Source organism: Scyliorhinus torazame, chromosome 30 (genome assembly GCF_047496885.1).
Source record: "Scyliorhinus torazame isolate Kashiwa2021f chromosome 30, sScyTor2.1, whole genome shotgun sequence".
NCBI lineage: Eukaryota > Metazoa > Chordata > Chondrichthyes > Carcharhiniformes > Scyliorhinidae > Scyliorhinus > Scyliorhinus torazame.
The window spans coordinates 2,293,080-2,308,092 of NC_092736.1; the positions used below are offsets into that span (position 1 = coordinate 2,293,080).

A 15,013-nucleotide genomic window follows, 5' to 3' on the forward strand; every position below is an offset into this window, starting at 1 on the left:
AAGAGGTGACTTAATTGAGGCATACAAGATGATCAGAGGATTGGATAGGGTGGACAGTGAGAGCCTGTTTCCTCGGATGGTGATGTCTAGCACGAGGGGACATAGCTTTAAATTGAGGGGAGATAGATATAAGACAGATGTCAGAGGTAGGTTCTTTACTCAGAGAGTAGTAAGGGTATAGAATGCCCTGCCTGCAACAGTGGTGGACTCGCCAACACTAAGGGTATTCAAATGGTCATTGGATAGACATATGGACGATAAGGGAATAGTGTAGATGGGCTTTAGAGTGGTTTCACAGGTCGGCGCAACATCGAGGGTTGAAGGGCCTGTACTGCGCTGTAATGTTCTATGTTCTGGACTGATACCAGAATTGAGCGGTTATACCTGATTGAACAGGCTGGGTTATTGTCTCTAGGAGAGAGAAGACTGAGGGGTGACCTTATAGAGAACCTTCTGATTATGAAGGGGTGGTTAGGGTGCACCTAGAGAAGATGTTTCCACATGGAAATAAGAGCAGAACTAGGAGCCATAAATATAAGATAATATGGGGAGGTGGTGGCAGAGTGTTATTGTCACTGGGCTAGTCGTCCAGACACCCAGGGTGATGCTCTGGGGACCCTGGTTCAAATCCCACCACAGCAGATGGTGAAATTTGAATTCAACAATAAATCTTGAATTAATTTAATGATGACCATCAAACTATTGTTGATTGTCATAAAAACACATCCAGTTCACTAATGTCCTTTAGGGAAGGGAATCTGCCACCCTTATCTGGTGACTACATGTGACTCCAGATCCACAGCAATGTGGCTGATTCTTGACTGCCAACAGCTAAAATGTCAGTAAAGAGAAATGAGAACGGACGGTCCACCCAGCATCGACCTCGGCACTGGAAGCAACAATGGCAAACCCAGCAAAGTCCTGCTTACCAACATAGAACATAGAAAATACAGCACAGAACAGGCCCTTCGGCCCATGATGTTGTGCCGAACCTTTGTCCTAGATTAATCATAGATTATCATTGAATTTACAGTGCAGAAGGAGGCCATTCGGCCCTTTGAGTCTGCACCGGCTCTTGGAAAGAGCACCCTACCCAAACTCAACACCTCCACCCAACACCAAGGGCAATTTTGGACATTAAGGGCAATTTATCATTGGCCAATTCACCTAACCCGCACATCTTTGGACTGTGGGAGGAAACCGGAGCACCCGGAGGAAACCCACGCAGACACGGGGAGGACGTGCAGACGCCGCACAGACAGTGACCCAAGCCGGAATCGAACCTGGGACCCTGGAGCTGTGAAGCAATTGTGCTATCCACAATGCTACCGTGCTGCCCTTAAGAACAAATAAATCTACACTATATCATTTTACCGTAATCCATGTACCTATCCAATAGCTGCTTGAAGGTCCCTAATGTTTCCGACTCAACTACTTCCACAGGCAGTGCATTCCATGCCCCCACTACTCTCTGGGTAAAGAACCTACCTCTGATATCCCTCCTATATCTTCCTATAACATCTGGGGGCTTGTGCCAAAATTGGGACAGCTGTCTCACAGACTAGTCAAGGAACAACCAACATGGTCATATTCACAGGATCATAGCTTACAGATAATGTCCCAGACACCGCCATCACCATCCCTGGGTAGATCCTGACCCGCCGGCTGGGCTGACTGAGTACCAAAGCTCATAGCTGCTAGACTGGGTGGGCAACAGGTGGTGAGAGAACCTACAAGAGGGAAAAATATACTTGAACTCATCCTCACCAACCTGCCTGCCGGTTGCATCTGTCCAGGACAGTATCGGGTGTTGTTCAATGAAGATTGCAGGAGAGCATGCCCAGGAGCAACACCAGGCACACCTAAATATGAGGTGTCAATATTGTGAAGCTACCACATCGGATTACTTGCATAACGAAGCATCACAAGCAGCATGCAATAGACAGAGCTAAGTAATTCCACAAGCTCCGGATCAGATCAAAGCCCTGCAGCCCTGCCACATCCAGCTGTGAATGGTGGTGGACTATAAACAACTCATTGGAGAAAGAGACTCCACAAATATCCTCATCATCAATGATGGAGGAGACCAACACATCAGTGTAATAGATAAGGCAGAAGCATTCACAATAATCTTCAGCTGGAGGATGGTCCATTTCGGTCTCCTCCGGAGCTCTCCGGCATCACAGATGCCAGTCTTCTGCCAAACTGATTCACTCCATGTGATGTCAAGAAATGGCTGAAGGCACTGGATACTGCAAAGGCTCTGGGCCCTGACAATATCCAAGCAATAATACTGAAGACTTGTGTTGCAGAACTTGTCTCACCCCTAGCCAAACTATTCCAGTACAGCTACAACACTGGCAATCTGCAAAATTGCCCAGGTGTGTCCTATGCACAAAATGCAGGACAAATCCAATCCAGCCAATTACCATCCATCCTCAATCATCAGTGAAGTGATGGAAGGAGTCATCAACAGCGCTATCAAGCGGCACTTACTCAACAATGGCCTGCTCACTGACTCTCAGTTTGGGTTCCGCCAGGGTCACTCAGCTCCTGACCTCATTGCAGCCTTGGTCCAAACATGGACAAAAGAGCTGAACTCCAGAGGTGAGGAGAGAATGAGGATGGAAGATCAGTCTGGAGAGCATGGAATAGTCAAGTTTAAGGGCAAAAATAAAAAGGGCTGAGTGAGGGCTTCAGCAGCAGACAGGGTAAGGCTTTGATGGAATGGAGCTAGAATTGGTGCAACTGAGTTTAAATCCTAGCTTTGGGCCTGGTGATAATTTGCTGGCGATTCTGAAAACAGCTGCTCTTTTGGGTACAGATTTAAAACAAATGAACAGGTTGCTGCGGAACTAGGTCCAGAAACCAGAGTGCAGCCCAGTTCGGACTGGCAGTCACACTCAATTCCCTCTCTGGGTGCATGGTGTTCTAGTCCGCCCAATTGCATCATCGTGTAAGTTGAGGCATTGCTGCCAAGAATCTGCCGCTGAGTTTGGGGTGAGGGAGGGGGGGATATGATTGCAGATGCCAATCGCAGATCAGTACAATCAAGTTCACATTGAAATACAGGGAGAAATTTTAATCTAAATTGAGAATTAGTGGGATCAGGCACACTGTCGGGGTAACATTCCCACCTGATCGTAATCGACATTGAAGTCAGTGGAGATTAATACTGGGTGGTGTGTAAATCTAGCATTCCACCTGATCCTGTGGGTTAGGTTACCATTACTGGCAAGTTGAATTCACGTGTGTTTCGAAAGGCAACAGGACCATCTTAAAGTTAATCCATCGTGCCAGCTGACTGCAGCAGCTGATACAGGCAGTTACAATCATTTTAACAAATTGTTTAGCCAGCTTGCCAGCCAAGATTGACCTTCGGCTGGGCGTGGTGGGCTCAGACCAGGCCCTCTATATTGCCAGAAAAAAATTGCTAAACAGCTCATTCACCCTGTGGCAACTTCCCTTTTACAGACTTTTTCACTTCAATGCTCCTTCGAAATGTTCTGACACTTGATTGGAAGCCCCCAGGATTGCAAGGTGTGAATGGAACCTTTCAAGTGAGCACTAACTTCCTGAGGTGTGAATTTTCAGAAGGTTCTATTCACTTTCCAGATCCTCCTAACTTCATCTTCAGTCTGAAAATCAATTTTTTCCATGGATTGCAAAACTCTGACTACAGACACACAAACCCCCTCAACAGACACACAAATCCCCTCAAGACACACAAACTCCCTCAACAGACACACACACACCCTCAACAGACACACAAATCCCCTCAACAGACACACAAATCCCCTCAACAGACACACAAACTCCCTCAACAGACACACAAATCCCCTCAAGACACACAAACCCCCTCAACAGACACACAAACCCCCTCAAGACACACAAACCCCCTCAATACACACAAATCCCCTCAACAGACACACAACCCCCCTCAACAGACACACAAACCCCCTCAACACACACAAACCCCCTCAATACACACAAATCCCCTCAACAGACACACAACCCCCCTCAACAGACACACAGACCCCCTCAAGAGACACAGACCCACTCGAGAGGCACACAGACCCCCTCAAGAGGCATACTGACCCCTTTGAGACACACAGACCCCCTCAAGAGACACACAGACCCCTTCAAGAGGTATACAAACCCCCTCAACAGATATACAGACCCCCTTCACATACAGACCCCCTCGACAGACATACAGATCCCCTCAAGACATACAGACCCCCTCAACAGACATACAGATCCCCTCAACAGACATACAGACCCACTCGACAGAAATACAGACCCCCTTGACAGACATACAAACCTCCTCAACAGGTATACAAACCCCTCGAGAGGCATTAAGCTCCTCTCGACAGACACACCGACCATCTTGAGAGGCATACAGACCCCCTCGACAGGCACACGTATCTCCTAGACAGATACACAAACCCCTTAGAGAGGCATACAGACCCCTCCTCGACAAACATACAGACCTCAACAGTTTTATTAAATCATCCTGACAGATGTACAAACCCCCTTAACAAGTACACAAGCCCTCTCAACAGGTACATAAGCCCCCTCGACAGGTACACAAGCCTCCTCGACAGCTCAGGGGGCAGACAGGGTCTCAGTACACAATCTCATCTAAATGAGCCTACATCTGACAGTGCTGCATCCCACAGTACTGCAATGGAGTGTCAGCCTGGATTATGTGCTCGTGACCTGGGTGAGACTTCAACCCATAACCACTGACTGAAGAGGCGAGAGTGTGCGAGTGAGCAATTGTTGTCACTTGCTTGGGGAAGGTGTTCCTAGGGGAACACACTGTGATTACATTGCATGCCTTGTGAGTTCAGGGGCTGTGCTTGATGCTGAAATGACTGCAGTGTGAAACAATTCTATTACAGGGCTTAATATTTTTAACTAGAACCACAGGATCATACAGCTCAGAAGGAGGCCTTGCTGCCCATCATGCCTGTGCACTCTTTCTGCAAGAGCATCGCAGCTGGCCCCACCCTCTAACGTTTCCCCATTGTCTTACAAATTGTCTCTTTGGGTAATTATGCAGGATTGAACCTGCTTCCACCACACTCTCAGGCAGTGCTTTCCAGATCCTAACCACCCAACGGCATGAAAAGTTTCACTTGATATTCTGAAAAGTATAAATAAAAATCTGAATGATAGATAGAGGTGACCAGTGGTCCGAGAATGCGAGCACAATGGTCACTCGGTCACTGGGTTGGGTTGCCAGTCCTCCAGCATCGTCCCGGAAACTGCAGGAATTTTAATCTCCGGAACACTGCTGCAAACAAAGGCCCAGGAGAAACATAATAATAATCGCTTATTGTCACAAGTAGGCTTCAATGAAGTTACCGTGAAAAGCCCCTAGTCGCCACATTCTGGCACCTGTTCGGGGAGGCCGATACGGGAATTGTTCTGCATTACAAGCCAGCTGTTTAGCCCACTGTGCTAAACCAGCCCCAACATCGAGGGAGCGTTAAAGTAGCAACGTCCACTCTCTCACTTCCTTGGAGCATTTTTCTTTAATCTTTATGAAAATGTTGGAGATGGAGAGAGGTTGTTTGAGTCGACAATCAAGGTTCAGCCAATCGGGTGTTGGAGAGTCTTGGCTTTCCGGTTGGCTGCGGAATGGTTAGGGCTCGTGTCAGCAGGCCAATGGCAGGAGTGTGGGGGCAGGGCAGTTTGCGGTCATTTGGTGGTCTCTTGGAAACTGTCCAACGAGCTGGCGATTCCCATCACTGTGTAACGATCACTCGGCAAACCAACGGGAGGATTTCCTCCAGGCATCAGTCGTGCTGAGTTTTCCTCCATGTTCGTGTATAACAACAGACTGGGGAAATTTTCCGCAACCAGAAATCTGCTCGGATGGTCATCTCAAATCCTTGATTCCTGCCACAAACATCATTTTGAGGGACTACAAAAGACTTTCAGCAAGAATAACGCTGAAAGGAACGTATGAAGATGAATGAACAGGGATAATGTGTGACTCAGGCACTCTGATTTTATCATGTTTACTTCATTCTGAACCTAATTTACATCTTTGTGTTTGTCAACAGGGTTCATGATAAAGGGAACAGATCAGTGACAAAGCTTGATGACCTCCAAGTGTTCCGCCTCACCCGCTATGTTACTCACTGGCATCTCGTCCATTTCCTAATCGTATAACTCCGTGTTATAGGCCATTTATCAGTTTTCAGCTCACACACAGCACCTCAATAACCACCCTAGGAAGTACGAAGTCTTACAACACCAGGTTAAAGTCCAACAGGTTTGTTTCGATGTCACTAGCTTTCGGAGCGCTGCTCCTTCCTCAGGTGAATGAAGAGCTCTTGATTCACCTGAGGAAGGAGCAGCGCTCCGAAAGCTAGTGACATCGAAACAAACCTGTTGGACTTTAACCTGGTGTTGTAAGACTTTGTACTGTGCTCACCCCAGTCCAACGCCGGCATCTCCACACCCTAGGAAGATCAGCAGAGTTTTGGGTGAACTCACATTTATAGAAGGTAGAATGTACCAGAGCAACCAAAAGTGCATTGGAATAGTCAGGTTTTGAGAGAACAAAGGAATGAGTACTTCAAGGTACAAGCTGAGGCATGGACACAGTCAGGTGATCTTAAGAAGGTGGAAGCAGGTGGTCTTAGTAATAGTGTGGATCTGCATGGAAAACTCATCTCAGGATCAAATGTGACACAGGATTGCGAACAGACTAGCTTTAATCTCAGACTGTTGTCAGGGAGAGTGATGCACTCAGTAGCTGGGGGAAAGAGTTTGGAGTGGGAACTGAAAACAACGGCTTCAGTCTTCCCAGTATTTAATTGAAGGATGTTTCTGCTCATTCGGAACTCAATGTGGGATTAAGCAGTGTCATAATTTAGTAGCAGTGGAGGAATTGAGAAAGGTGGTGATGAGATAGAGCTGAGTGTCATCAGCGTGTTTGTGAAAATTTACGCTGCGTTTTCAGATGATGTCACCAAGGGGCAGCAAGTAGATCTATAATAGAAGAGACAAGAATGGATCCTTGGGGAACACCAGGGGTAATGAAATGGGAGCAGGAAGAGAAGCCATTGAAAGTGATACCCTGGTTACGGTTAGATAGACAAGAATGGAACTAGGTGAGAGTATTCATAGAATCTTGGAATTTACAGTGCAGAAGGAGGCCATTCGGCCCATCGTGTCTGCACCAGCCCTTGGAAAGAGCTCCCTACCCAAGCCCACACCTCCACCCTATCCCCGTAACCCAGTAACCCCACCTAACCTTTTAGGACACTAAGGGCAATTTAGCATGGCCAATCCACCTAACCCGCACAACTTTGATCTGTGGGAGGAAACCGGAGCTCCCGGAGGAGACCCCCACAGACACGGGGAGAACGTTGAAACTCCGCACATACAGTGACCCGAGCCAGGAATCGAACCTGGGACTCTAGAGCTGTGAAGCAACTATGCTAACCACTGTGCTACCGTGCCGCCCAGACAGCTGGATGACAATGGAGCGACATTGCAGAAGGATGATTTACTCAGCTATGTCAAAGGCTGCAGACAAGTCGAGAAAGATGAGGAGGGAACGTTTACCTTTGTCACCGTTCCATTTTTGTTTAACCAGTCCTTCCAGAAATGAAAAGTGCTGATGGGCTTTTACAACGATGAGTGTGGCGCATAGATGATAAATAATTTCTGAGCGTTCAGAAATGCAAATTCCACCGTGGCTGAGTCAAACACCACTCCCCAATTCCACCATTCACACACACGATTGTGTTCTTTTAAATAAATTTAGAGTACCCGATTATTTTTGTTCCAATTAAGGGGCAATTTAGCGTGGCCAATCCACCTACCCTGCACATCTTTGGGCTGTGGGGGTGAAACCCACGCAGGCATGGGGGAGAATGTGCAAACTCCACACGGACTGTAACCCGGGGCTAGGATCGAACCCAGGTCCTCAGCGCCGTAAGGCAGCAGTGCTAACCACTACGTTGCCGTGCCGCCCCTTTCACACACACTATTGCCTGGCATTTGTTGAGACTATTGTTTCACCCACATTTCCAGCCTCCTGTGAGCTCCGATTCCATATGCACCAATCACCACCCAACACTTCATTTTTCTGGGTGTTGGTCAAGTGGGGCATTCGAGGGGTGGAGGGACGCAATGCATTTACATCCCAACATGACAAAACCTGTCCCTCAAGAGGAACAAAACAATCCGCTCAGGAAAAGTCACCCCCTTTGGACTGATACGCAGGAGTAGATAAACGCCTGGTGTCCATTCTGAACCTCCCCACAGCGGAACAGCCAGGATCAGGTGAGTTTATCAGCTAGATGAGGTTGACAGTTTATTTCATGAAGCATGGAGAGAGTGAGACCTGCATTTTTATAGCGCCTTTCAGGGCTCAGGATGTCACAAGTGCTCACGGCCAATGAAGTATTTTTTGACGTGTAATCACTGTTGTAATGTGGGAAGCATGGCAGCCAATTGGTGCACAGCAAGCTCCCACAATTAGTGTTGTGATTACAACTAGATAATCTGTTTTAGTGACATTGGTTGACACGAGGGTGACCTCCCCGTTCTTCTTCCTGTCGTTGTGAGCCTGAGTGTAACATCTCAGCTGAAAGACAGAACCTCCAACAGTGCTGCACTCTCTTGGCACTGGGCTCAAAGTGCCAGCCCAGATTGTTGTGCTTAAGTCACAGGATTGGGACCTGAACCCACAATCTTCTCACTCAAAATGCAAGAGTTTTACCCGTGGCTGACGTAGTACACAGATGGTCTAGTGCTGCACCGTTACACTCAGGCTCTGGGCGATATGGTGTCATCATGGGGCTTCAAGCAGAAAGGTGGAACAAAAGTGTGGGCTGCCTACGTCAGCTATCCTGCCATTACCGGTCACATCCCTGCCCCTGGACCGAGCTGTATGACCATTACCTGTCACACCACTTTCCCCCCACCGAGCTTCACATCAGCACTGCCTGACAATTCTAGGGAGTAATGGTGGCCACAAATGATGGAAAGGAATTAAAAATGCTGAAAATTGATTGAGCTACACTTTATATTGACCAACAGAACTCAATTTAACACTCCAGATCATTGCCCAATTTGTCAATCTCCAGTGATCGGAAAGACCCGATCCTCTTGAAGATGAAGGCAGGTAACATCCACACATAGCAGTAACTATTTTTAAATTTCAAGCTCCGTTGAAATCCCTTTTCAATACATTCCACGGGAGATCAAAACCAACAAGAGGTTGGATGTCTGAGCAAATTGGGCCCTAAGCCACGAATCTTCACTTTGATCAACAGAGATGGAGCAATGAGTGCAATCATGCACAGATTGTAAACTTCATCACAATCTATACAGCTGCATATGTAGCTGATGTTCTACAGCCTACCTCAACTTGGAGCAAACCTAAACTGTTCTTCCTTTACAACAGATATTCAGTCTGTTAACTCACCCTGTTTAATGTGCTATCTTTATGTAACGAGGTGTTCAGTCCATTTACATCCTCCAATAGTCAGTTTAAAATTGGCTAGCAGTCTTCAGTCCATTCATATCCCCAGTCCACGTGGCGTACCCTAAATAATCCTCGGTTCAGTCTGTACAGCTATTTTCTCGCCTTGTTTTGATCCCTCGTGCACGGCAAGATCATCACAGATTAGAAGTACAATGAATGTCCTTGGACCTTGACTTGGACAAATAACAGATATATACCAATGGGAGGGAGGGAGATAAGTAAAGATTGAGGGTAAAGACTGTTTATTTTTGTACCTGGCACTTGGGAGCTGAAACAAACTCATCAGCAGTGAGCTCCCAGCTCAAGAGGACCAACAAAGGTTGATCACATCAGGGAGAACCTTAACATCCTGGAGATCGAGTACATCTTGCAAGGTTGGAGGAGATTAATCTTACATCTGATACCTGCCATGAAGCAAGCAAAAGATAATCTGCTATAACTGTGAGGTGAGCTTACCTTTCTGAACATGAATGATATCCGGGAAATTGGACAGCAAGCCCTGGTATAGGGAAAGTGTATCCAACATGTGGAACAGATCATTCTTGGGTTGCTCCGCAAACAACTCCCCGATGGCTTCATATGTTTTGCCCGTGTTGGAAATAGCCTTGTTCAGAGGGATCGCTAGGTGTGGTTGATCCAACTCGAATGCCTGACTTATTGAATTAAATGCATTGCCTAATTTCTGAAATTCCTTCCTGAAGCCCCCTGCGTGTTTGCGGCAGAGATCAGTAGCCACATTGGTCAGCTGTAGCACGCTGTCATCCATCCTTTTGGAGAAGGTTTTAAACGTGTCCACCCTCTCCTCCACATCCTGAAGGTCCTGATGTTCCTGCGGAATTTGGATGGTGAGGAAAGAATTAGCGCCGACTAACTCGTCTTTCTCTGACCGCCTCTTCCCCTGTTTCCAAGCCCTGTCGTCCGTGCAAGTCAGGAAGTGCTGGAATCCTTCATACTGGGAGAGCACTGGGTGGCTGGTCATATGGTCCATCCACAGTATCAAGCGCCTCTTGCGTTTCTCAATGAAATCATCTTCAAATCGGCCTGTGGCCTGTTTCTCAGGAAGATGTGGCACAGAGATAACAGAGAACTTGTGCAGCAGCCTGTTGTGCAACCAGTCGAAGTGTTTGTAGCGACGATACACGGGGTACTTGGTATGGCTAGGGGTCAGCTTGTAGGAGATGTAACTCTTGATGCCTTTGAACTTGGTTTGCTTGGTAGGTTCCTCGATGGTGCAGGTGAAGGGGTGAGGGCTGTCACTCCACTCAGGTCCGTCAGGACTCATCAGCACACAGTAGGTTTCTGCGGTCTTGAATACCGAGGGTACCTCTCCCAGGATGAACGCCTCCCCACCAGACCTTACAAAACTTGAGAAGCGGTTGAAGTTCTTGCCCACGGCACTACTTTTAGTGCTGAGCCTACTGGCAGTGCTATCCTGCCTCTCCACGGATGGTTTCTGCCTGTATGTCACACTGGGATAAGGGGAGGCCATGTGCGGATGGAGATGATTGTGGCCATTGGTGTTACCTGTCACGCCAGGTTCATCAACCACCGTGGAAGAGTCATCCCAGTCGTCCCAATCATCATCATCATCTTCCTCATAGCTGCCCTGTTGGTAAGGGGATGGAGAGCTCGGGGAATAGAAGGTGGAGTGATTCCCCGGTGAGCTTGCAGGACTGGAGTAGTAAGTGAAAGAGGAATTGGAAGTCTGGGGTGATGGTGTACTGGGTTTGAGAATTTCCACATAAGAAGCAGGGAAGAGCCCTTTGTCCCCCCGACTATTCTGGCCTTCCAGCCAGCCATCCAAAGACTTCTCGTTAAAAACCAGCAGCTGCTCGTTCTCCTGGATGTTGATCTCCTCGGGGTTTTCACTCTGGAAGCTGTAGAGAGCCTTGGCTTTGATTGAAGCCATGGTCTAGGTTTAGGGGGAGAAAGGGATTGCAGTGTCTCCTTGGGTGTGTAGCAGCTGGAGATGGGTCTGGAATGCGGGTTGTCGCTCCAACTCTCCCTCTCCAGGTCGGCTCTGTTCAGCCGGGGGAAAGGAAGGAAGGTGCCTGCACGGTCGCTGTGTAGCTCCTACCGTGTGCCCTGCTCTGGGTGCATTGCTCAGCTCGGCACTTTGCTGCTGGTGTCCTCCCGGGAGCCGGCAATCTCTCCAGCTATGGCCGCGCGGCCAAACTCCTCTTTGTTGTGATGAGCTCCTCGCACTTTGAAGCGGAGCAAAAGTTTTGCTGATTGCAAAATAAGTTCGCGACTGCCCTCTAGGTATTGGATCTTAGGCTGGCGCTTGAAGGAAACGGAGCAACACATCCTGACTGATTTCCCTGAACTGCCCTGCAGCCAAACCAGGCGCTGCTTGTTGGGATCTGCCCCAGCCTGCCACCACCTCTGCTAACACGGTCGCCCTTCATGTGTTGGACCGTGTCAGGCACAGCTACGGCATAGCACAGGAACGCAGGAGTCCATTCAGCCCTCGAGCCTGTTCTCTGTGATCCAGGCTGACCGGACCAGGGCAGCAGCAGTAGGCAATGCTCTGGACCCTTGAGCATTTCCCTCTCTTGCTTTTTATTTTCAAAAAGACGTGTCACAGTTTTTATTGCAGCGTGGGCAATGTTGTCATCTCCAACACATGTTTACCTTATACCAGGGAACTGGTGTCAGTTTGAACAAACTGTGAGGATGAAAATGTCCACAGCCCTAACTTCTGGGGAAAACAGCACAGTGAAAATTATAAATATTTATTTCTCCTGGCTTTTTTTTTTACAAAACACTGGGTCAGATAGATTTATCATAGAATTTACAGTGCAGAAGGAGGCCATTCAGCCCATCAAGTCTGCACCGACCCTTGGAAAGAGTACCCTACTTAAGCCTTTCCCCGGAACCTAGTAACCCCACCTAACCTTTTTGGACACTGGGGGCAATTTAGCACGGCCAATCCACCTAACCTGCACGTCTTTGGACCCTGGGTATAAACCTGAGCACCCGGAAGAAACCCATGCAGACACGGGGAGAATGTGCAGACTCCGCACCGACACGGGGAGAACGTGCAGACTCCGCACAGGCAGTGACCCAAGCCGGGAATTGAACCTGGGATCCTGGAGCTGTGAAGCAACTGTGCTACCTTGCCGCCCCTAATCATGCCTGATCTGTTCCTTTTCATGCCAAATCATCCTCACAACAGAAGAATTATTGCTTGCAGACTTGTCTCTGTAAAGTGCCACATAGTTGAAATTTTACACAAAAATTGTTCCTAAGTTTAAAACGTTATTGAACGTGCGCAGTGAAATGGAGCAACAGAAATCCAATTGGTTTGATTTTGGGTTGGTTTCCAGGAGTGCGATAAACCTGGGGTTTGTCCCTCTGTCGGCTTTGAGCTGATGATTTCACCGAGATTCGAAAATTGATGTAATCATCAGTAAGCTGCAAATTCCAGCGAAGAAAATATTCATATTTGTTTTTTTTACAAATTAAGTTCATGTGAAGGAGCAGAATTGGCAATAAATAATAACTTCAATCAATCGAATTCTATATTGCAAAGTGCCCCTGGATTAATAGGAATCAGAAAACCTGTTGTCATTTTCATCAATTGAATTCTCAAGCTATCAATCGTGATTAGACTCTGGAGAATGGGGGATGCAGCAAATCAGTTGCAATTGAGATCAATGGTTCTCTATAGGAAATATAAAAATAACGATTAGAAATTGTTACAGACTAGGCAGCACAGTGGCGCAGTGGGTTAGCACTGCTGCCTCACGGTGCCAAGGTCCCAGTTCGATCCCGGCTCTGGGTCACTGTCCGTGTGGAGTTTGCACATTCTCCCCGTGTGTGCGTGGGTCTCACCCCCACAAACCCAAAGATGTGCAGGGTAGGTGGATTGGCCGCGCTAAATTGGCCCTTAATTGGAAAAAATGAATTGGGTGCTCTAAATTTATGTTTAAAAAGAAATTGTTATAGACTAGAGCAAAAATAATAAGAAATTGATATGGAATCATTCTCAGAAATAACAGCCTACAGAAAGGTAATGGGATGGTTTGTGGCGGCGTCTCTTTCTCCGGGCCAGAGGTCCCAGGTTCAAGTCCCAATTCAAGGTGTGTTCATAACATGGCCATACAGATTGATTGTCAGCCTGGAGATCCTCCCCAATATACCTGGTGACAGGCGGTGAGAGAGGAAGAGTTTCCTGTTCAGCTATACTGTAGAAGGCAACAGCGAAGCACTGCAGTATAATGCCAGGGGTCATCATGGACCAATCCGATGGAACTCCATGGTCACCCTCTTTGGGCATGGTACCTGAAGGAGGAGGATATAAATCGAAGGGACTTGAGGAGAACTGAAAAAAAAGTAAAAGATGCTCACCCATCTGGTGCAGAAACTCTCCCATCACTGGGCCATACACAGTTTAATAGTCATCCTCATGGCAATAATCTGGAGATCGTGCTGCACCTCAGGACCTGGTGAGCTGTGTTGTAAGCTTCAGCACTGAACTTTCAGTGAGATACACAGGGGAGAGCAGACGACGTCACTCCAAAGTAGGTGATAAGTTGTCCATAACTCCTTCAGTTGTGCTGAACTCGTGATGGCGAAACTGAAGATGCATCAAGAATGTGGATTTGGCAGGAAACTGAAAGGGTCCTGATTGAAGCACTCTCCCTGCTGCTCATTCCTTGTGCTATAAATATACCTGTGGGGAGGTAGACAAATTAATGGGCTAAGTCTGGAGTCATGCAGGAGCTCAGTCTCAGCAGAGCCTGGCTCTTCCTCATCATCCAACCATAAGCACCAATTACAACTCTTTCATTTCATTCTTCAAATGTTAGACCTTCTGCTTTTCCAACCCATCCTGTCTCCAGTTAATTGGTTGCTTGTATCCACAGCAATTGCTTTAAATGCTTTGTAAATGTTTTTCCGATGTTTGGCTGTGGGCATTTTCTGATGTAAAATAGTTGGTTGTTTTCTCTTAACAAGGCATGAAAGCACCATCTACTGGCAGAGTGTAGCAACTCTGCAACACCCACCAACTAATGGACAGGCAATGTCAGCAGCATCTACACTGAAATAACAACTTGTATTTATTTAGTGCCTTTAATGAAATAAACTATCCCAAAGTGCTTCACAGCAGCATTCTAAAACAAATATGACACTGAGTCACGTATGGGGATATTAGGACAGCAAATAAAAGTTCTGTAGAAGGGTCTTACGGACTCGAAAACATTAACTCTGTTTCTCTCTCCACAGATGCTGCCTGACCTGCTCAGTTTTATTTATTTATTTATTTATTATAAATTTAGTGTACCCAATTCATTTTTCCAATTAAGGGGCAATTTAGCGTGACCAATCCACCTAACCCGCACATCTTTTGGGCTGTGGGGACAAAACCCACGCAAACACGGGGAGAATGTGCAAACTCCACACGGACAGTGACCCAGAGCCTGAATCGAACCCGGGACCTCAGCACCATGAGGCAGCAATGCTAACCACTGCGCCACCGTGCTGCCCTGA

The 15,013-nt window shown here is 47.4% G+C and overlaps 1 protein-coding gene across 1 annotated transcript in view; it reads right to left on the reverse strand.

Moving 5' to 3' along the window:
* The window catches only part of snx33 (sorting nexin 33), a 35,994-nt gene extending 24,067 nt beyond the window's left edge, over positions 1-11,927 (reverse strand). Inside the window, exon 1 of the mRNA XM_072492676.1 lies at positions 9,974-11,927. Within this exon, the coding sequence (XP_072348777.1) occupies positions 9,974-11,426 (1,453 nt within the window). The 5' untranslated portion in view covers positions 11,427-11,927. The remainder of the gene's footprint in view (positions 1-9,973) is intronic.
* Between the last annotated feature and the right edge of the window lie 3,086 nt (positions 11,928-15,013).